Source organism: Miscanthus floridulus, chromosome 13 (assembly GCF_019320115.1).
Source record: "Miscanthus floridulus cultivar M001 chromosome 13, ASM1932011v1, whole genome shotgun sequence".
NCBI lineage: Eukaryota > Viridiplantae > Streptophyta > Magnoliopsida > Poales > Poaceae > Miscanthus > Miscanthus floridulus.
In genome coordinates this window covers 86,856,734-86,880,093 of record NC_089592.1, presented here as the reverse complement: position 1 = coordinate 86,880,093, position 23,360 = coordinate 86,856,734, and the positions used below count along the sequence as shown (strand labels likewise).

At 46.0% G+C, this 23,360-nt stretch overlaps 1 protein-coding gene and 1 pseudogene across 1 annotated transcript; both read left to right on the top strand.

The window, feature by feature from the left end:
- The first annotated feature begins 4,583 nt into the window (after nucleotides 1-4,583).
- LOC136501826 (calcium-transporting ATPase 2, plasma membrane-type-like) lies at nucleotides 4,584-9,069 on the top strand. Its single transcript, XM_066497356.1, has 5 exons — nucleotides 4,584-7,020; nucleotides 7,109-7,267; nucleotides 7,487-7,658; nucleotides 8,006-8,304; nucleotides 8,464-9,069. The coding sequence occupies exons 1-5, from the start codon at nucleotides 4,825-4,827 to the stop codon at nucleotides 8,704-8,706; spliced, it is 3,069 nt and encodes a 1,022-aa protein (XP_066353453.1). The 5' UTR covers nucleotides 4,584-4,824; the 3' UTR covers nucleotides 8,707-9,069.
- Nucleotides 9,070-10,677: 1,608 nt separating this feature from the next.
- LOC136500237 (uncharacterized) lies at nucleotides 10,678-12,839 on the top strand (annotated as a pseudogene).
- The last annotated feature ends 10,521 nt before the right edge of the window (nucleotides 12,840-23,360 follow it).

Sequence of the window (23,360 nt, the reverse complement as noted above, 5' to 3'; positions counted from 1 at the left end):
ATCAACCTTTTTTTCCCACTGTTACCCGCGCAAAGCGCGGGGTTGCCGGCTAGTATTGATCTATAGTCCGCCACGGTATTCGCTCCCTGCTAACTGACCTTCTGGCGAGTTATCACGGCGTCTCACGCTCCAAGAGTATTATGCCAAGGCAAGAGATGTATAAACAACAAGAACGTTTCTCAATTGCAATCCATAAAAATCAAGATACTTGTGTGTCGACGAAATATGGTCGGCAGTCCATCTAGGGGTATGCTCATGATGGTAGATTGTCGGTAGACGGTGCGTGTAATCAGGAACCAGATGGTTACAGAGGCACAAGACACAAGATTTATACAGGTTCGGCCGCCGTGTTGGCGTAATACCTACGTCCTGTGTCTCATTATTCTGTATTGATTGAGGTCATCACTGAGGGGGACCCCTGTCTCTCCTTATATAGTCTGGAGTAGGAGGGTTACAAGTAAAGTATCCTATTTGGTACTATTACAATATCTAGTACAACTTGTAATCTTGCCGTACACGCCACGATCTTACGGGCCGGGCCATCTCGGATGGTGCGGCCCATGTACCATCTTGTGGTACCAGAGGGTATATCCCCCACAGCTAGTCCCCGAGCGCCATGTATTCTGATGCGACACGCCATTTTAACCTTCTCCGAACAGTAAGGCTTGAGTTCTTGACATCTCCGACCACCGTTGTCACCGGAGAAGTAGGTTGTCCGAAGAATGTATGGTGCTCTTAAGAAGAAAGAAAAAGATTTCCGTCCTGGGAAGTGTGCCCACTTGGGTTTCTGTGAAGAAACGTAAGGGTGTCTTGAAGCGTAGCGTCTTTGATCATCAGAGGCGTAGGGGTCGAAAAACAAGCACATTCACCACAAGGTGAAGTGTGCCCACTTAGTCCCCGAGCCTGGTAGTAGGTGACGTAGGCACGTGGTGCCAGGGTCTAAAAAGAATTCCCAATTAAGTTGAGAATCCAATCGTCGTACAGGCGATACGAGCTGCACCGGCAGGTGCATCGTACCGATGTAGTCCCCGAGCTTGCTGGAAGGTGAGGTATGAGCCTTGTAGCAAGGTCTAAGTGAGAAAAAACATCCCAACTGTATGCGAGTCGCCAGTCGCATGTAGTCGAGACGCGAAGGCCCCGAGCTATGGTCGGAGAGTGGTCGAGGTAGTCCCCGAGCACAGGTCGAGGAGCGAGCAACGAAGTCCCCGTGCGTAGCTCGAAATTCCTACAATATAAATATGTAGAATGGTAGTACATGATGTACAAAATAATAAATTATGGAGAAAAAATCAGCGGTGAAGAAATAGCGTATGACGCTCAGCAGTCATTTGCAAATGAGCATGATGTGATAAAGCAGTTGGTGCTTTGTAAACATCAGTGTTAATGTGAAGTTTGTGTTTATACTTAATATAAACTGCCCGACCAGTTAGTATGTAGCTGAGTCTCCAGTCCTAGCTAGCCCGTTAACCATAACGTGGGGCGCGGAGCCCGTGCACGTGTAGGAAGAACAAAGCGTCGCTAAGGAGCCGCTGCCGACCACCCATAACGCAGAGGGCAGATGCTCGTGCGCGTGTAGGGAGGAGCCGGAGACAGGGCCATTTCTGGAGACATCGAGCGTCAACATGACTGGTTGAGGATTTGCATTAAGTATAGCTGTATGTTATATTTAAGATTGTATACATGGACAAACGTTATTTGAAGTATAATCATGACGAGAATGTTGTGGAGAAATGTCGTAATGAAAATTATATTAAATATAAATATTAGAAGTGTACTTATCTTTGGATAGAAATCTGGTCGATGGCGATAAAGTTGTCCGGTCCTCGTGCTTTTCGGCCTGTTGTGACGGTGGTCGCGGTTGTCATAGCGCCGTTCTTCATGGCGATCATCATTGCGATGTGGTCTGGTGGTCGAGGTGGTCGGAGCTCGGCAGAGCCGCTCGGGACGTGGTCGACGTGGTCCGTGGTCGATGTGGTCGGAGCTCGGCGGAGCCGCTCGAGACGTGGTCGACGTGGTCTGTGGTCAACGTGGTCGGAGCTCAGCGGAGCCGCTCGGGACGTGGTCCGTGGTCGACGTGGCTGCTCGATCAGTTCGGTGGTCGGAGGGCATGTATCTAGTTCCATCGCATGGGGAGGCAAAAGCCCTCGGGTATGTCTAGCTGAGGTCGGGCGCAGTCGGAGATCTTCCTTGCTTGCGTGAAGGTTCGCCGAGCAGGTCGTAACCTTCTTTTGTCAGGCATCTCTGCTTGTATGCCTTACATGAGCGCATGCCAGCCTGATGGAGATCTGGACTATCTTCAGCTTGCATGGCAGCACTGTAGATCACACAGCCTTTGATTTCTTGCTTGCCTGACAGCTTGCACCCGAACGAGTTGATGCATGCGGTGGACTGGTAGCCAACAACAACCAACATGCAAGTCCAATCTAGTCCTGCAGGGTCACGATGAACTGATGCCGTGGTTCGTAGAAGTAGTGGCCGATGCCAAATCTGCGGTAGTAGATTCTGAACGCCGATGACGCTGCTGAAGCTGGGAAGCAGATCCGATCTCGTTGAAATCTCGGCTTGCTTCCCAGGTATACGACGCCGGAGACGACGCCGCAGATAGCCGACTTGACGACGAGTTCGCACAGCGACGTCAAGCCGCTGCAAGAGCCTCAAGACGACGACTCCATCGTAGGTGAAGGACGCCGCCGCCAGAAGCTAAATTGCCACGGATGGGATTGATCTTGAGGTCCATCTGGTTCGCCATGGATTAGCACGCACATCCCCTACCTGGCGCGCCACTGTCGACGAAATATGGTCGGCAGTCCATCTAGGGGTATGCCCATGATGGTAGATTGTCGGTAGACGGTGCGTGTAATCAGGAACCAGATGGTTACAGAGGCACAAGACACAAGATTTATACAGGTTCGGCCGCCGTGTTGGCGTAATACCTACGTCCTATGTCTCATTATTCTGTATTGATTGAGGTCATCACTGAGGGGGACCCATGCCTCTCCTTATATAGTCTGGAGGAGGAGGGTTACAAGTAAAGTATCATATTTGGTACTATTACAATATCTAGTACAACTTGTAATCTTGCCGTGCACGCCTCGATCTTACGGGCGGGGCCACCTCGGATGGTGCGGCCCATGTACCATCTTATGGTACCAGGGGGTATATCCCCCACATTGTGCAAAATGGCGGTGTAGACAACAAGATGCATGGTCAATGAAAACATGTTTCTTCCAAGTTTCCTCTCCTTATATAATCTTCCTTGATGTCAGTGGGTATATCCCTATCTGTACAGAATCAGATAGCTTTTTAACATAAAAAAAATGTCCGTAATTACATCATATTTTTGTCCTCTTCTCTATCAATACATGATTGGCAGACTTTTCAAAATTATGACAAGGAACTAGCTCTCTCTTTCCCACAGGTGGTGCAATGGTCTGCCAGTATTGCAGGACACGCTTGGCGTGCACCAACCAGGTCACCTTCTACGATCGAGCTCATGGCGATAAGGATTAAGGAAGGCCCTGCTGCTGACGAAGAACATTGTGTAGTTCCCAGTACAAGAACACTAGCCTAGTTCCAAAGTCCAAAGTTTGTCCCTTTTTGACCCTTGCTATAATCACCACGGCCTGTCCGATGTTACGCCGTAACAAAATTTATACAGCACAATCATCTCAGTTTCCAAGGCTGACCACATCCATATATACATGTCACCACACCAAGAACAGGTGTGAATTTTCTTTCATCACCATCCCAGATCACCAACCTGCAGGCTCCAGGCTCTAGAGGAGGAAGAAGAAGAAGAAGAAAAATGTGCCTTTTACAGTGCTGTTACTCTTGCCATCTCAAGGTGATCTTGGACAGGATGGTGCCGAGCTGCCTGCAGCAGGACCAACGGCAGAGCGAGAGGCTGCCCCTGGCGGCGGCAGCCGGAGCAGAGGCGAGGCAGGTCACCCTGGAGGAGATGCTGTACCCGCCGCCGAGCTGGGAGACGGAGGCTGCTGCGACGCCGTCGCGGCGCAGCTCCCCGAAGGTGTGCCCGGTGAACCTGGCCGACCTGTTCTCCGACGAGGAGGAAGGAGCACACTCCGGGAGCGGCAGCGGTTACTCCCCGCCGGACGTCGTCAACGAGAGCGTGTCCATGTCCATCGTCAGCCGGGCGTCGCTCCGGAGCCTGCACAGCGTGTCCCGGAGGGTGAGCTTCAGGTCCCCCGACGAGTCCGACGTGTTCATCATCCCGGCGAGAAGCCACTCGGACGACGACGACGATGAGTGGAGTAGTGACGGTGAGCCAAGCAGGACGTGACGTGACATGAACGAAGGAGAGCTCTGCTGGAGAGGAGAGGATTCAGGCGTGAGTGCGTGCCAGTGGCATGCATGACGCGTACGTCCAGGATTATTGTTTGTTTCTGTTTCTTGGCATGGAAACATGTACATGTTGCATTCTTGGCTTGTTTTGCCGTGACAATGTACACACCTGTAGACTGCATCAATATCTCCGGCGTTTCAGGGTGGTTTTGAATAGTGGCAGGCCACAAATTCCGGCAGATTTCCGAGAGTGGAGGAGGAGGTAGCAGTCGCTCCGTCCATGGGCTGCCCTCCATCACTCTCCTGCCGTCCGTCTTGTTCGGATCCTGAACAAACCACCACGCCTCGTCTTCTCCTCTCCTCTCCATCGGCGTACTTTCGCATGTCCTGAGTAGTCCTGACCGACCCATCGCCATCGCCATAGCATCGGGATCGAGCAGCTGGCCGAGAATGCTGCAGCTGGGCTGAGGAGAGCGATCAAGAGATCATCGAGGGTCAGGGGTGTGGTGTGAGCGAGGGAGGATGGACAAGATGGAGAGCTACCTGAACGAGAACTTCGGGGGCGTGAAGGCGAAGCACTCGTCGGACGAGGCGCTGGGGCGATGGCGGAGCGTCGTCGGCGTCGTCAAGAACCCCACCAGGCGGTTCCGCTTCACCGCCAACCTGGGCAAGCGCTCCGAGGCCGCCGCCATGAAGCGGTCCAACCAGGAGAAGCTGCGGGTCGCCGTGCTCGTCTCCAAGGCCGCGCTCCAGTTCATCCACGGCCTGCCCCCGCAGGGCGACTACGCCGTCCCCGCCGACGTCAAGGCGGCGGGCTTCGGCATCTGCGCCGAGGAGCTGAGCTCCATCGTGGAGAGCCATGACGTGAAGAAGCTCAAGTCCCACGGCGGCGTCGACGGCCTCGTGTCCAGGCTGTCCACCTCGGCATCCGACGGCCTCGCCGCCGATAACAATAAGCTGATGTCGGCGCGGCGGGAGGTCTTCGGCGTCAACCGCTTCGCCGAGGCGGAGCAACGCAGCTTCTGGATCTTCGTATGGGAGGCGCTCCAGGACATGACGCTCATGATCCTTGCCGCCTGCGCGCTCGTCTCCCTCCTCGTGGGGATCGCCACCGAAGGGTGGCCCCACGGCGCGCACGACGGGCTCGGCATCGTCGCCAGCATCCTGCTCGTCGTCTTCGTCACCGCCACCAGCGACTACCGCCAGTCGCTGCAGTTCAAGGACCTCGACAAGGAGAAGAAGAAGATCACCGTGCAGGTCACGCGGAGCGGCTACCGCCAGAAGCTCTCCATCTACGACCTCCTCGCCGGCGACATCGTCCACCTCTCCATCGGCGACCAGGTGCCCGCGGACGGGCTCTTCGTGTCCGGGTTCTCCCTGCTCATCAACGAGTCCAGCCTCACCGGGGAGAGCGAGCCCGTCGCGGTGAGCGCTGAGAACCCGTTCCTGCTGTCGGGGACCAAGGTGCAGGACGGCGCGTGCAAGATGCTCGTCACCACCGTCGGCATGCGGACGCAGTGGGGCAAGCTGATGGCCACGCTGAGCGAGGGCGGCGACGACGAGACACCGCTCCAGGTCAAGCTCAACGGCGTCGCCACCATCATCGGCAAGATCGGCCTCGCCTTCGCCGTCGTCACGTTCGCGGTGCTCACCCAGGGCCTATTCTGGCGCAAGCTCGCCGACGGCTCCTACTTCAGCTGGACCGGCGACGACGCGCTGGAGCTGCTCGAGTTCTTCGCCATCGCCGTCACCATCGTCGTTGTGGCCGTCCCTGAGGGCCTGCCGCTCGCCGTGACGCTCAGCCTCGCGTTCGCCATGAAGAAGATGATGAACGACAAGGCGCTCGTCCGGCACCTCGCGGCCTGCGAGACCATGGGCTCCGCCACCACCATCTGCAGCGACAAGACTGGCACGCTCACCACCAACCACATGACCGTCGTCAAGGCCTGCATCTGCGGCAAGATCAAGGACGTGAACAGCTCCGCGGAGACCAAGACGCTGCCCTCTGACCTGCCGGCGTCCGTCGTGGCCATGCTCCTGCAGTCCATCTTCAACAACACCGGCGGCGACGTCGTGCTCAACCAGGACGGGAAGCGCGAGATCCTCGGCACGCCGACCGAGGCCGCCATCCTGGAGTTCGGCCTCTCCCTCGGCGGCGAATTCTCGGCGGTGCGCAAGGCGAGCACGCTCCTCAAGGTGGAGCCCTTCAACTCGGCAAAGAAGAGGATGGGGGTGGTCATCCAGCTCCCCGGTGGCGCGCTGCGGGCGCACTGCAAGGGCGCGTCGGAGATCATCCTGGCGTCCTGCACCAGGTACCTGGACGAGCACGGCAACGTCGTCGCCCTCGACGGCGCCACCACGGACCACCTCAGGGCCACCATCGACAGCTTCGCGAACGAGGCGCTCCGGACGCTGTGCCTCGCCTACGTCGACGTCGGCGAAGGGTTCTCGGCGAACGATCAGATTCCGATGGACGGGTACACGTGCATCGGCGTCGTGGGGATCAAGGACCCCGTCCGTCCCGGCGTGAAGGAGTCGGTGGCGATCTGCAGGTCTGCAGGCATCACCGTCAGGATGGTTACTGGTGACAACATCAACACGGCCAAGGCGATTGCGCGGGAATGCGGCATTTTGACTGAAGGTGGCGTCGCCATTGAAGGCCCGGACTTCAGAGTCAAGACTGAAGAAGAACTGCAAGAACTGATACCAAAAATACAGGTGGGTTGACATTGATAGATAAACTACTTATTACCTTCCATAGCTACATTTCTGGAGTTCATTTGTCTGGTTTCACGATGCGATTCAGGTGATGGCAAGATCTTCGCCGCTTGACAAGCACACCTTGGTGAAGCATCTACGAACTACATTTGATGAAGTTGTTGCGGTGACCGGCGATGGCACAAATGATGCGCCTGCGCTACATGAAGCTGATATTGGGCTTGCCATGGGCATTGCTGGCACTGAGGTACTATTTACTTCATTTTTCCTAAATTAGATACTGGAGTTACTTTTACAAGACTATGATCATTATTCAGTGTACATCAAACTTACAATGTACTAATTGGTAGTCATATTTGTTCAGAATGTTTTCTCCTCGGCTGTTATTTGACATCAATGTAATATCTAACTAGCAATTTTATTAGTTGAATGAGCTCATTCACCATTTCCATTTTAATGTTTGAAGGTGGCAAAAGAGAGTGCCGATGTTATTATTCTCGATGACAACTTCTCCACCATAGTTACTGTTGCCAAATGGGGTCGATCAGTGTACATCAACATTCAGAAGTTTGTGCAGTTTCAGCTGACAGTCAATGTCGTTGCTCTCATTGTGAACTTCTCTTCAGCTTGCTTGATAGGTAAATCTCACATTGGTGCATTAATCTAAGGTGAATAGGTGGTTGCAATCTGCAACTGAAATAGACTGACTCTGAAACACCAAAACAATTTGTCGCCATAAAACTATGTATTGTTTCACTAAGCCCATTGCTATGTTGCATTGCATCAGCTACTGCTGCATACTCATCAACATGCTATTCCAACTATGATACAAACATCAGAATCTGCACCTTAACAGATGTATTAATACTAAAAAGGATCTAAATTTGGCCATTCTTATAGTACTGATGTAACAGATCTTAAACTTCTTAGCTAGCTTCTTTCGTAACACTATCGCTTATTCTTGTGGTTCTGCTTGTCAATTCAGGGAGTGCTCCCCTGACTGCTGTGCAGTTGCTCTGGGTCAACATGATCATGGACACACTAGGAGCACTGGCACTGGCCACAGAACCTCCAAACGATGAGCTCATGAAGAGAACTCCTGTTGGAAGGAAAGGAAACTTCATCAGCAACATCATGTGGAGGAACATCATGGGACAGGCCTTCTACCAGTTCCTTGTGATTTGGTATCTGCAGTCTCAAGGGAAATGGCTCTTCGGAATCGAGGGCGCCAACTCTGATCTGGTCCTGAACACAATCATCTTCAACTGCTTTGTATTCTGCCAGGTAATGTGGAGGTTCTTCTTGCACTTATGGCAACCTGGCAAAGTATGATTACTGGAAATTTCAAATGATTGTGAATACTGAACAAACAACGTACCATGAACAAATTTTTACTATATTTTATCATGTGAAGCTGCACTGAATTCCTTCTCGATCATGCAGGTTTTCAATGAGGTGAGCTCAAGAGAGATGGAGAGGATAAATGTGTTCCAAGGCATTCTAGACAACAACGTGTTCGCCATGGTCCTCGGCAGCACCGTCGTCTTCCAGTTCATAATCATACAGTGCCTCGGCAGCTTCGCCAACACGACCCCTCTCAGCTTCACGCAGTGGATGTCCTGCATCGCCATCGGATTCATAGGCATGCCGATCGCTGTGGCGGTGAAGATGGTTCCGGTGGAGTAGGCCTCTCTCAGAATTCAGAACTGAAGCCAGGCAGGCAGGCAGTTTTGGCCATTATATTGCTTGCCCTCATAACACAGCTATGTTTGTTTTCCTGTATAATGCATGCAGCTAGGTGAGTCACTGCACATCTTCCTTGCTTATGATCTAGGCTTCTAGAAATCGAATGCCAACTGCCAAGGCAATGGGCTCGATTCTGAAAAGTGTTGAGTAGAATCTTGTAGCTCTGGATGCTTCAGTTTTTTTTCCCATATGTTTCTTCCTTTAGAAGTAGTAACTGTTGGCTTGAAATGTTTACAGCAGCACCGGTTTTTTTTTAAGAACAGAACAGGCTTTATTCATTTGGTATTCTACAAAGGGTTCCTACCTCTTGAGATATTTGGCCTGTTCGCTGGGCTGGCTTGGGCTGGCTGGTGCTGGTTTATTGTGAAAGAAAAATACTGTTGACTAGCTGGTTTGGGCTGGCTGAAACCAATAAACGAATAGGCTGATTATTGTGCTGTAATTTCGTGCCACGGGTCGGAGAGCATAAGCATGCTGCTGTTTCTCTTGGAACATGCTCCTTGCTGCATTAGTACTATGTTATAAGCAAGCACTGAGGGATGTCCATCAACACTGGGAGGCTGACAGGCTGTTTAGAACCTAGTAGAATTAAAATATGGGCAATGCTATGATACCCCCCTTTACCTTTTAGGAGGTAATAGTTCAAAGCAATATGAGCCATTGATTTATTAGCTTTATAAATTAACTAAAAACTAAATAATCTAAGAAAAAAGAAAAAATCTTCTAAAATCCCCTAATCACCGGGAAACAATTCCTATCGGTATATTCCCGACGGCCATGCTTTGACCGGTCAAACCGGAATCCTGCCTTCATGACCGAAAACAAAACCGACAAGAGTAGTGATGTCTTCCCTGACACACGAGCACCAATAGGAAAAAATTATCATGCTGACAGGAACACATATACACCACCAAAAATTCAAATTAATATACTGCAGCCATTAATCCAGCAATTATATAGCTAATTGATGCACTCAGAAGGCACAATTATTCAACATATACATATCTAACTCATTGTCCATAAAAAAATGGTATTCATCACATTCACATGTCATCCAAATTCAAATAGCTGTGATTGCACTGGTAAATCAGCAAGACAGCTCCTATAATGTGATGTCAGATACTACACAGCAAGTCCAACCTCTAGCTATATTGAGTTCAGAGGACATAATACTAACTACACAAAAGATTGCACGTATGCTGATGAACGTTGGGAACCACACACGCTACAACTTGTAGCTGTCACGTACAGGTGAATGAAAAGCTACGTGCTAATCAAATTATATCACGTACATTAGCTATCATGGCAATTCGAGGTAATCAAATTATGTCATATTCAAAGTTACAAAATAAAAGGTTTATCATATCAAATAGATCACGAATAAATCAATTAGATCTGGAAGAAAGATTTTTATACCTAAAACTTTCTTTATTTATCCTATCTTACCAAATTAAAAATTAATAAATATATATTTCAAATATTACCTCCTAAGAAGTAATAGATAATCCTAACCATCCGATCTCATTAAATGAACGGTTCATAGTCATTTGGGGTACCACAGCAAAGCCCTTAAAATATAGTAGCCTAATAAAACATATATAAGCGAATAAAAGCTAATGATCTCTAACAACCAATTAGAGCTAGTTTGGTAGAGCTCTAGCTCCTTCTAAAAGAACTTTGACTAGTGGAGCTACAACCGTTTTAGAAAATGTTTGACAAAGCCAACTTCAGACGGCTTTGTAGTCATTTGTGACTTTGTGCCAAGTATATGAGTGACCTGAAGAAGCCACACTTCCACGGCTCTGGATCCTTTACAAAAACAGCTCCAGGCTCCGGCTCTATTCTTTGTATGGTCGTTTAGCACGGCAAGAGACGGAGTCGGGGTCCATCCAACCAACAAGGGAACTGCCTATGCGCTGCTCTGTGCTGTGCTCACAGGCGCTGCCTAGTATAGTCGGTGTTATTCGGTTCATACAAAGGTTGGGCTCGTTGCAACTTATTCCTACTATAGCTAAGACGCGCAACTGTAGCAGTCGCAACAATCTCAAATGGTCAAGCCCAAAGTCGGTTAGAAGAACAGTTTGGTGGTACACTGGCACTCCAATCCAACCCAATCTATATGGGTTGGACTCATGTGAGTTATGATAAATTTATATATATATATATATATATATATATATATATATATATATATATATATATATATATATATATATATATATATATATATATATATATATATATATATATATATATATACGGGGTACCTGGGTACCAGATAACTATTCAGTACCCAGCGTTCTATAGAGCGGGCAAATAGGCCCACCCCGCCGTTCGGGCCTGAGACTCACAGGCCCGGCCCACCCACTCACGAGGTCGAGCGGCAAGCAGCTCCTAAGCTCCCCACCCACCCACGTTTTCTTTTGCGGTTTCTTTCGAGACCCCGTCCGCTCGGTCTTTGCTGGCACCACCCGTCCGCTCCCTCTCCCCACTGCTAGTTGCGCCGTTGCCTAGGGCTCCGCCGTGCCGTTCTCGACCGGCGGGCATCCCGCCCCGCCGCGCCGCTCCCCAGCGATATATATAGTATTTCTATACCGCCCCTCCTGGCGCCGTCTCCCTCCCCCATCCCCTCACTCTCTCAGCTCGCCGTCGCTACTGGCCGTGGCCGTGGTCTTGAAGGCCCCAGTTGAGGGTCGGCACCGACGGTTGCTGCCGGGTTCGGCACCGGCGAGCTCGCCGCACCTGTGGCGGCCGTCCTACTCGCATCTTGCCATCATCAGCAGCCTCCCGTGCTCGCCCGTGACTCATCGTCAGCTCCCGCCGCGAACTCCCGGAGAAAGGAGTGGCAACTCGCCTGGCGATGCTATCGCCGCTGTCAGCCCACCGCCACCGCCGCTCCTGCGTGTGCTCCTCCAACACTGCTGGCAGATCCAGGTGCCCCTCCTCCAGATCCCCTTCCCCAACTCCTCGTTTGCACCATCTCCTTCCCGTTCCCCTTCTTGATTCGATTTGATGATTCGAGTGCAGGATGCGTTCCCTGCGAGTATTCGATTGTCTCGGCCCAGGTCGCGGCCAGGAGCTCCTCTTCAATTGCAGCAAGGTGAGTTTGTCTCAGCTGCCAATGCTGGTTGTGTAACTGTTACCAATACCAATTGTGTTGTGTAACAGTGTATTCATTTGGAGACGCCTCTCGAGGGATGTCGCTGCGCAGCCCTGGCCTGCTACCCGGCCTCCTACACGTGAGGTAAGGCCAGCCTTCAGTCCTTGTTATTGTAATTGTGCATCGATTTGCTGACTGAGCGAGGAAGCTTGTCAATTCTAATCCATTCAAAGAGAGCTGGTGGTATCTTACCACTGTTTTGTTAGCTGAGGGAGACCAGTTCCAGTAACTAGATATTTATGTACTATTTTTTAAGGAATTGATTACTTTTATTTGTGAAGATGAGTACCTGTTCAGATATGCAAAATATTATTATTCAGAGATGATCACCGTTGATACAAATTATTTATGGTTAGGAAATCAACACGTGATGCTAGAGTGCATAGCATTTAAGTTTTTGTGGTCACACATGACAGTATTAGTGGTCAGGCCACATTGGTAGCATATAATAGAGTTTTTTTTTTCAGTTGACCACATAATCAGCATAATTTAAGTTGCGACTACACCATCCACGATTTTTTTGGCTTTCCTACCAGGTCCGCTAGCTCGATCTCCCCTTACCACCCTGCTGCTCTCTCTTTTTGCCCCGAATCTGTTGGGATGGGAAACCTCTAGTTTGGGATGACCCAGCGTGTCGAAACTGGGGTTCGCATAGGCAACATTGCGACTAGATTGGATTTATCAGAGAATGTCTTCCTCTGCGTAGGGGAAAATGTTCAAAATAAAAAATTCCCCCATTGGTTTAGAATAGCTAGTGGCAGTTGATTTTATGATTTACTAGTTGATTGTTACAGTTCTTTATCAAAATGCGCTAGTGCTATGTCGTGCTATGTCTTTTCAAAGCTGTGTAAATGTATTTTCACATAATATCATACAGTAATTGATTTGTTGTTTAAATTTATAGGTTTATTAGCTCTTGGATAGTTGAATCTTAGTCAATTGGTGTATGTTGAATTAATGAATTATATGAAGGCGCTGCTAGCTTGCTCTGGACGACTGCTTTTTAATAGTGTTTACCATCTTCATTCTTTAAGAGATTAAATTTGTCATATATTATCCATTTGTGTGGGATATCAATGATAATGTGATGTGCGTATGTGATTTTTTTTATAATATTAGTTATGTGTTCACGTTCTGCCCCAGCTAAATTTTGGTTGAGCTCCGCCCTTCAGGTAGTTTTATTCTGCCTCTGTTTTTTTCCACTAAATTGCAGCCACCAATCAGTGATATTTTGTGTGACTAAAACTAACCGAGTTAATTCGCATCTTCCAATTCTGGCCCAGAGGCTGCTCTTGACCAAATTGGATTTACCTTTCATATTCACTTTGAAGATATTGTTGGCAATTTCAACTTAACTAGCTGCTTCACCTCGCGAATCAAACTGTATGCTCATAGGATTTCTGAGTTAAGCAAATTGATTATTCCAGTCCAAAAATTAGGTTCAGTAATTCTTTGCTCACTAAGCTGCTGCGTGGTGCTTCCCTCACCAGCAGCCTTGACCTAGCAAGATCCCGATGAGGCACGCACAATCCTTCTTATCTTTCTTTGGATTTGGATTAGGCTAATTTCAGGCTTATCTTGTAGATTGTGAATTCTTTGCACAGTCATTTCTCCAGCTGCTGGTGTTGTACTATACGGGGCATTCCCAGAGTTGAGCGCGAAGTCCTTAATACCCTTATTATCCTAGTGGCTTGGGAAATATTGAAGCACCGAAATGCTCTTGTGTTTGATGGTGATTGGCCTAACATAGAGGTGCTGCTTCATTGGGTTGCCAATGAAGGTGCCCTGTGGTGCTTGGCAGGGGCATCCGCGTTGCATAGGCTTTTGGCTAGGTCGCTCGTCGTAGATCATTAATGAGTTGAGTCTTTTCTTTTTGGTCGGGGTTGTATGTACTTGGAGGGTTTAACCTCCCCTCCTTTATATTCTTTTTCTTAATGAAATGACACACAACTCTCTTGCGTTGTTCGAGAAAAAAAATTGCTCAATTTGTTTGAAGAAAAGCTTTGAACTGAGATGGTTTTTTTGGTTCAATTGAAATAGTAGGATGAATGTGATTAACATTGGATTAGACATTGTGCCACCTTATAGTTGAAGTGGAATCACTTGCTTTTGCATCTCTACAGAAAATATAGAATGCATCCATTGAAGTTTTAATCTTAGAATATCCTTAACCTGCAGCTGAATTTTTTTGAAACAAAAATTATGTGCGTCTGTGAAGATTTCTTCATACTAGTCTTCTCTGAGCTCCACCAGCACATAAGGTTCTCTCTCCACTCTCTTTTGATTCTTCATGCTGTTGGTCCATTACCATCATAGGCGGTGACATTTTCTGAAAACAGTTAGGTTGAGCTGTATATGATTTACATGTCCCCTTGGGATTCACTTTAGGTTTTGTTTGTCCAATTGTCTATGTTGTGTTCATTTCTTGCTCTCCCTTCCCTTGAGTAGACAATTTATGATAATATATAGAGATAGAGTTTTATCTAGTTAACAAGCTCCCTATTAGGATTGGATTTTAGATGCAAGAGAAGCTTTATTGTGCTTGTTGTCGAATGGGGCTTCTAGATATTTATCTATTGTTCGATATATTTATATTAGTGTTCCACCTGTATGTAGCTTCATGCCTCCCATGTATTGATGTGGCTCCCCTATTCGTGCAGCTGCTCCACAGAGTCACCCCCAACATATCCCTGGCATGACAGAGATAGCAGCCTCAGCACCTGTGTGTGTGTAAAGGTGAGTATGCACTGGTAGCTGGTCAGCATCGGATGCAGTTAAATTTTAGCTTTGAATTCAATATTTGTGATAGTTTGTTTGGAATGGGGCACTGATTTTGTTTTACGAGGAATTGCTAAAGCACCTAGCATGACAAGGAGCTGCCAATTTGTAATTTGTTCAACTACAGAAGTACCATGGTCCCAGCAGCACTAGGAAGTGATCCCTAATGCAATTTATATGGGTCTATGTGTGAATCAGAGAGCCATTAGTTCATCTTTTGCATACCAAGACTGAAAGGTAAGAAGCTAGAACCATTAGTAACACTAGGAGTAGTAGTATTTGATTTGTCACTGCAGTATAAGCCTTATAATATCTGGAACTCTGATCCAAGATAGGTGTCTTCTTTCCAACAATTGCAGCATGGTGCATATGCATACCATACAGTGCATGTCTAGATTTTTTTGGCTAATAAATATAGGCAGCTTACTTGAACTACTAGTACTCACTTGGGTAGCCAATGAAACGATAATAATAATTGGTGGTGAGCTGTTTAGTGAGGAAAAGGAAACAATGTCTCAAATGACAATATCTGTGACTAGGCTAGTTTGGCCGCAAATATTTGAGGTTTTTATGGTTCCCTAGTTTTTTAGCACAAGCAGATCAAATTAGCAATGGGAAAAAATTAAAGAAATAAAATCTAATGTTTTTTTAGCTTTTATTGACTACTATTGATTTTGTCTGAGTCAAGCAATCAATTACTAAATGAATTTTATACATGTATCTTATATTGCAGGTTTTTTAAGAAGCAACTGTCATAATGGATGTGTTAACAAGTCGGGTCTGGGTGCTATGCAAATGAAGGTGTGTTGCATTGCTGCAAACTACAAATGACATCCAAAGCCCTCAATGATGCAGATTTCAGTTCGTCAGAAGGAAACACATGGATGTCTGTGCATCATCATTGCAGTTCTTCAAAAACAGATGGATGTCTGTGCATCATCTTTGTAACTATGATAACGAACCAAATGGTGGTACTATTTGTGATTAGCATCACGTACTATTGTAAAATATTATGAGAACATCGTCTCCCGGGACCGATTCACAATTCTAGTAAGATTGTTGTCAAATAATATTTTTCTTAAAAACAAATATTTGGTATCATGTCATATAAAGATATGAGGATATGGTGAAAATATTTGTGGCTTGAATAATAGCTACAAATAAATTATTATTGTTGACAAGTAATTCATCACAAGAAACCTGGTGTACAAAGAAAAAAACGGCCAAATAAAATGGGGAGCAAGCAGGAATGAAAAAGAAAGAAACAAGCAATCTCGATCCAGCTCAGAAATAAAATGAAAACAAAAGCTGGCTGTATAAACCGAAATCCTGATCAGCTCATAAATTAAAAACCAAAAAAAAAACAGCTGGATTCAGTAGGTGTGTACTCGTGGCCTGTAGCATGGGCCTGGTACGGACGGCCTGGTGCGGGAGGGCGCGTGGGTGCGGACTGCGGAAGGCCGGTGCAGGGGGTCGCGGGTACTGAATAACTATGAGTACCCGGGTACCAAATAGGGTTGTCCTATATATATATATATATATATATATATATATATATATATATATATATATATATATATATATATATATATATATATATACACATCAAAAACAATCCTTAGACCTTATTTGGATATTATCGGATTCACATTAATCCACATGTGTTGGGGTGGATTGGAGTGTAATTTAGTTCAAGTTTCACTCCAATCCACCCCAACATATACGGACTGATGCGAATCTGACTACATCCAAACAAGACCTTAGGTGAACCAGATTATCTCTATAGGATATTAATGGATCCTTCAATTCTCAGTAACCTTAGCACTACTACAGTAACTTAATCGAGGCGGGCAAAAAGCATTACCAGAGGCGGGCAAACCATTTGCCTCCATCCAAAGGTCACGGTTAATCCGGACCTACGGAGGCGGTTGCCCTTAGCCGCCCACCTTCGTTAAGTTATTAATCGAGGCGGGTGGATAAAGCCGCCCGCCTCTGTGAAACTGTTAATGGAGACGGCTTTTGTTACTTGTCCGCCTCTGTTAATGATTTTCCAGATAAATAAAATACTTTTTCGAATTGCCATGATAGCTTTCGATTGGGCGGTGATGACCTAACAAAGAATCTCTTCGTCCAAGACCTAATTAAGTTTATTACAGCACTTCAATAGCCTCTTATTGATAAAAATAGAGATTTTGGTAAAAAAAATCCTCTAAATGATTTTTTAATTAGATTTTCAAGTATTGATAATCTGGATTATTGCTAACCAAAGCTGGAGAGCAGGGTTGGCTCTTTTGAGCACGGAGTATTGGAGGGTGAAAAGATATAGAAAGCGATTTTTATTCAAATGACTTTCTAAATGATGATTTAGAGAATGAGTTTAAGAAAAGACTCTTGGAGATTCTTTTATAAGTGAAATTCGATATTTAATTTGTATATTGGTCCTAAAATCCTCAAAAGAACTTATGAATCTAAAATTTTTTTGAGCAAAATGAATCTAAATTTATTTATGTCAAGTTGGAGTGTTGGACCATGGATGCCCATGCCTAATGATCTTGGATACGCCAACCTGCAACCATGCAGCGGACTGTGTGGCAGGCCGGCAGCGGGGCAACGCCCAACATCCACTGTGGCCAGCAGCAGCAGCATGGCATGGCCGCATGGGCCAGCAGCCAGCACGGCACCTGGGCCCTGGCAGCAGGCCAGCAGCATTGGTGAGGCAAGGTACGGTACTCCTACGTGTGCTGATGTTAATGTAGCCCTAGAATAGATACTCTACGTGGAGCTTTGAACAATGAAAAACAAACGAGTGATCGAAACCTCTGCGGAACTAGTGCACTCCGGAATACACTCGACAAAGGCGTTGTCGAGTGCCGCACTCGGTAAAAGACACTCGATAAAAAATTAATCGGCAAAGAAGTTTTTGCCGAGTGCTTTTTGTCGAGCACTCGGCAAAGATTTACACTCGGCAAAATAAAAATACGAAAAAACCCAAAAACAATAGAAAAAAAAAATTCGGGGGAGGCCGACACCAGCCAGCGCCCGCCCATCTCCATCGAAGTCGTTGCATTTTTTGCGCAATATTCATGGCTAACGCGGCCGACGGGATTCGAACTCACGACCTCTCCCCCGCGTGTCTGTTGCTCCACCACTGCACTACACTGTCACTTGTATCTAGATTCTGTTATCTATCCTCATATATTATACTAAACCGAGAGTAAATTGCTTGTTTGAGGCCCTAAACGAATTCAAATCAAAAGTGGTCAACTTTCATAACTTTTCGAAATCTACAATTTTTATTTAGGAAGTTTTTCCATCCGAGGTCGTTTGAAAATTTTAAATTTCAAATTTGAGAGATTCAAATGTAGTTTTGCATGATAAGATGATTTCAAATCAAAAAGTTGTCAACTACATAGTTTCATAACTTTTGGAGATCTACAATTTTCATTTAGGAAGTTTTTCCATCCGAGGTCTTTTGAAAAATTCAAATTTTAAAATTTTCAAATTCAAACGTCGTTTTTGCATGACAAGATGATTTCAAATCAAAGTGTTGCCAACTACAAAATTTCATAACTTCTCAAGATCTACAAAGTTTATTTTGGTCATTTGTTCATCCGACATAGTGATAGTAACATTGTTCACAAATCTTATATATCTCTCTTCTACTTTCATGAAACTAATATGAGAGATATGAGAGAGATGTAGATTTTATAAACAACGTTATTATCACTTTGTCAAATGAAGAAATGATCAAAATAAACTTTGTAGATCTTGAGAAGTTATACAACTTTGTAGTTGAAAAGTTTTTCATTTGAATTCATTTAGGGCCTCAAAAATTGCTTTGAAAAATTGATTTGTCGAGGGCCAAAAAAAATGCACACGGCAAAATGCCTCTTTGCCGAGTGCCAACATGGCACTCGGCAAAATACATCTTTGTCGAGTGTCGAAAAAAAAACACTCGGCAAAGCCGTCTTTGTCGAGTGTTTTTTTTTTTTTGTGCCGAGTGTATTTTATTTGGCACTTGGTAAAGACCGTCTTTGCCGAGTGCCCGATAAAATACACTTGGCAAAGCCTCCGACACTCGGTAAAGTGCCAGTTTCCAGTAGTGACTCTATATGCTTTTGATGCATGTTCAAGTGCAAATACATGTATCGATAGTGATTTAGAAATCTTGGCACGTCAACACGACTACACGAGGATCAAATAAGAAACATTTTAGATCCCGTTTGATATAAATTCTTCTGCCGCTCCTAGAGCAATTCAGCGCACTTTTTTTTTTACCAAACGGGTAAATTTTGATAAAATCTTTATAGCTGCTCGCACGGAGCTTCTTAAATTATGTTTTCATAGGGGGGGCGCCACGTGTGAAGGTAAAAACACAAGCTTCTACCAGCTTCATGGATATTTGTCTTCTCTCAACCATTCACGACAATACATGAGAAGCGTTCGACCAAAGGTTTTACCAAAATAGTTTTATCTTCACCAATAGAAATGCACTCGGAGCCAAAAGCAAAGAAGTTGCTCCAGGAGACATTGTGTTGCATCATTGGCATGGTACACTTCTATTTGAATGGTAATCCCTCCGTCCTTGAAAGAGTGCCGCTACGAGAGTTGGTGCTGGTTAACCTTTTTAATAAAATTTAATTCAGTTTGTAGGGAATGTTAACAATATTTGTACATTTAGATAAGTTTATATTATGAAAATATATTTAACGATTTATCTAAATATACTAATTATTATATATATAAAGATTAATATTTTTATAAGTATTTGGTGAAAGTGGAAAATCTTTGACTCACCGGAGAGTGAGAATTACACCGTGGGGGTAGCATGAGAATCTCTAGTTATGCACGGCAATGAGGAGAGGAGTACAGTAGTCCCCACAAACCCACCCGACACGGCTGACGGCGTGGCCGCACGCACTGCCGGAGCATATTTCCAGCCCTCTCCTCCTGCAAGAGGCAAGAGCAAGACCAAGGGGCCGGGCCGGACGGGGCCCCAGAGCAGGCACGTCGCCGGTGGCCGGTGCAGCCTCCAGCGTGCACGGCGGACGGCGCCTCTCCTCTCTCGGCCGGTCGGCCCCTCTCTCTCTCTCGGTCTCGGCCTCGCCGCGCGCGCCGGGACAAAACTCAAGGCACTACGCACTACTGGAGGCCGCGGCTTTGCCGAGTGTTTTTACACTCGGCAAAGAGCCCTTTACACTCGGCAAAGACTTTGCCGAGTGTAGCGCTCGGCAAAGTCCGCTTGGCAAAATTTTTCTCGGCAAAGGGTCTTTGCCGAGTGCTTTTTATCGGGGCACTCGGCAAAATAAAAAATAATTTTGCCGAGTGCTTAGGGCGGCATTCGGCAAAATATTTTCGGCCGTTCCACCGTTCACGGTTATTTTGCCGAGGGCCTGACCCAGCACTCGGCAAAAAAAAAAATTATTTTTTTTAAAGATTACTTTGCCGAGTGCCCAAGTCTAGGCACTCGGCAAAGTTTTTTAATTATTTTTTTTAAAAATTACTTTGCCGAGTGCCCCTGTCCAGGCACTCGGCAATTTTTTTTTTTTTTAAAAATTACTTTGCCGAGTGCCCCAGCCCAGGCACTCGGCAAAGAATTTCTGGATTTTTAAAAAAAATACTTTGCCGAGTGCCGCTGCCCAGGCACTCGGCAAAGTTTTTTTATTTTTTATTTTTAAAATACTTTGCCGAGTGCCCCTGCCCAGACACTCGGCAAAGTTTTTTTTTAAAAAAAAATACTTTGCCGAGTGCGCCAGCCCAGGCACTCTGCAAAGAATTTCTGGATTTTTTTGGAAAAAACTTTGCCGAGTGCCTTGTCCATGGCACTCGGCAAAGACCCCGAGAATTATAATTTTTTTTTGCATTCCATTGTAACAGACAATATATATATATATATATATATATATATATATATATATATATATATATATATATATATATATATATACATCAATCATCACATCTATATCACCAACATGCATTATATATCATAAGCACACGCATATTTAATAAATCCATCGAAAATCCATCACAAATGCACCAAAGTTCAACATCACAAGTTTATTATTACAAGTTCGACATCACAAAGTTCAACATCTCTACTGCGGCGACGGAAACTGCTGGTGTGGCCCCCTGGACAGCGGTGAAGGACCGGACTACGGCGAAGGGTTGACGTGATCAGCCGCCGGTGACACGCTAGCGGGATTGTTTGAACCCGCCGACGGAGGCTGCACAAAAGAGAAGAGATTGCATGTGTTAGACTAAAAATTGAAAATTTCAGAAGCACCTCCCCTGCACGGGGAGGTTTCCAACCTGCAAGAAACAACGGCACGAAGGCCGACAATCACAACGGCATGAAGGCCGACAATCACAACGGCACGAAGGCCGAAAATCACAATGGCACGAAGGCCGACAATCCCAACGGCACGAACGCATTAAACTTCCATACTCACAGGAGTGAAGTGTCGAACCGGAGCTGGAGCTGGCAACTGCACTTGATCACATGTGGAGATGTCTGGGTTTTTGGCATCCGACGTCACAATTTGCTCGAAACCTTTACAATTTTTTACCACAGCCTCCACATGTGATAACACGACGCATCGACAAGTTTCATGATTTTCGGACTTCGTTTGCATTTTATATAATTTAAAATCACATTTCCGGCAAGTACCTCGACATGTTACGTCAACGAGATACTCGAGATTTCATGTGACTTTCTGGATACGGCCTAAACATACCCTAAATATCATGAGTATCAATTTTTGGATGATCAAAGTCCATTATTTCATGTACCTGCAGTTCAAATTTGAAATATCCCAAACAATTAGACGAAACGAAATAAACTAATGAAATATATCAAAAAAAGTCAAAATTGCCCCAAATTTTAAAATAGAGTTTTAAACACTGTCACAAGGCCACAGAAAAAAATTTGGGCCCAAAATAAAAAAAAAACATTTTGCCGAGTGCCATGGGGGACACTCGGCAAAGTGGGCTTTGCCGAGTGCCGGCCCAGAAGGCACTCGGCAAAGATGATTTTCAAAAAAAAAAAAAATTTGCCGAGTGCCTGACGCTGGCACTCGGCAAAATAAGTTTTAAAAAATTAAAAAAATATTTTTGCCGAGTGCCCAAGGTTTACACTCGGTAAAATAAGTTTTTAAAAATAATAAAATTTTTTTTGCCGAGTGCCATCCGTTAGGCACTCGGCAAAGTCTGACGGCAGATGCCCGCCGTCACGGGCCGGCCACCTTTTGCCGAGTGGGACTTTTGCCGAGTGCCGCGGCACTCGGCAAAGCCTAGATTTGCCGAGAGCCAGGCTTTGCCGAGTGCATGGCGCTCGGCAAAGCCACGTTTGCCGAGTGCTTTATTTTGCCGAGTACGGCACTCGGCAAAATATTTCTTTGCCGAGTGTCCCGATAAAAATCACTCGGTAAAGTCTCAGGCACTCGGCAAAGTACAGTTTTCTAGTAGTGACGTGCCCTAATCATGTCATCGATGGGCCACATCACATCGGCGCTCGCCTGCCACCGCAAGTCCGCCACTGCGTGCCAGCCCTGGCCGTGGCCGGCGTCAAGGCCAGGCGCAGCCGATGCTCCGCGAGGGACACCGCACCTTTTACTGCCCGCTGCAAACGCTGGGGAACAGGACAGGACACCCGGACACCCTCTCGTCGTCCTTCAGGCCTCAGCGCCTCAGCATGACACCATGCCAGATGCCACCATGCATGGTTGGTTGGGCTTGGGGCAGTCTAGCTGCAGCCTGGAGCTGGAAACAGAACACATGGATGCCATGCGAATCATTTTATAGCTGGACATGCATATTCGTGTGTTTACTAGCTTTGGATATTCTCCAACGCAAAAAGTACAAATCGGAAGAAATATGTCTTGGAGAACCGGAAATATGTGATATATGTAGTCGCTGCATTTACTCGATATCCGAAGAAATATTTGTGGCTGATATTATCTACATCACATTTATTCGTATTTGCAATCGAAACAAAAATCTGTATTCATGTTTGTATCAGATATTATCTATATCCAGCTTCGACTTGAAAAAAATATATAAAAACAAAATGTGGTGTGAGCAATATCCATCCGTATCTGCTCCGATTTCACCCCTACAACCTAGTATGTTGTTTCATTTTGTTGAGCCATTGTGGGTACATTCAGATGGTGAAGGTAGAGATGATGTGTCCCGAGTTTCATTTTGTTATTTCTAAGAGTGCCACATCATCTAAAATAGTTTTAGTTGATGACTGAAATAAGATCTTCCAATACACAAAATCATTTCATGGTTTCATAGACTAACTATATGATTTAATTGTTGTATGGTGTTGTGATAAAAAAAATGTCATACAAATTATGTAGCCACTTGCAAATTCTTTCTAAATCGATCAAGTACTTGCTCAGTTGCTCTATAAGGCAGAGCTTATCTCAGCTTTTACATGCTATGGATCAAAACAACCTACGAATTCAGCTTTTATAATCCAACTTTTAGCAATCTAGCTTTTAACAGCCAGCTTTCACCATCCATGGTCCATGGGTATCCAAACATGGGCTAAACTCGTGTCAACACTATGAATTCCAACATGGCCTAAACTTGCGTCAACACTATGAATTTAGCCAGCTTTCATACGTTTGGAACGCAGGAATTTCAAAGG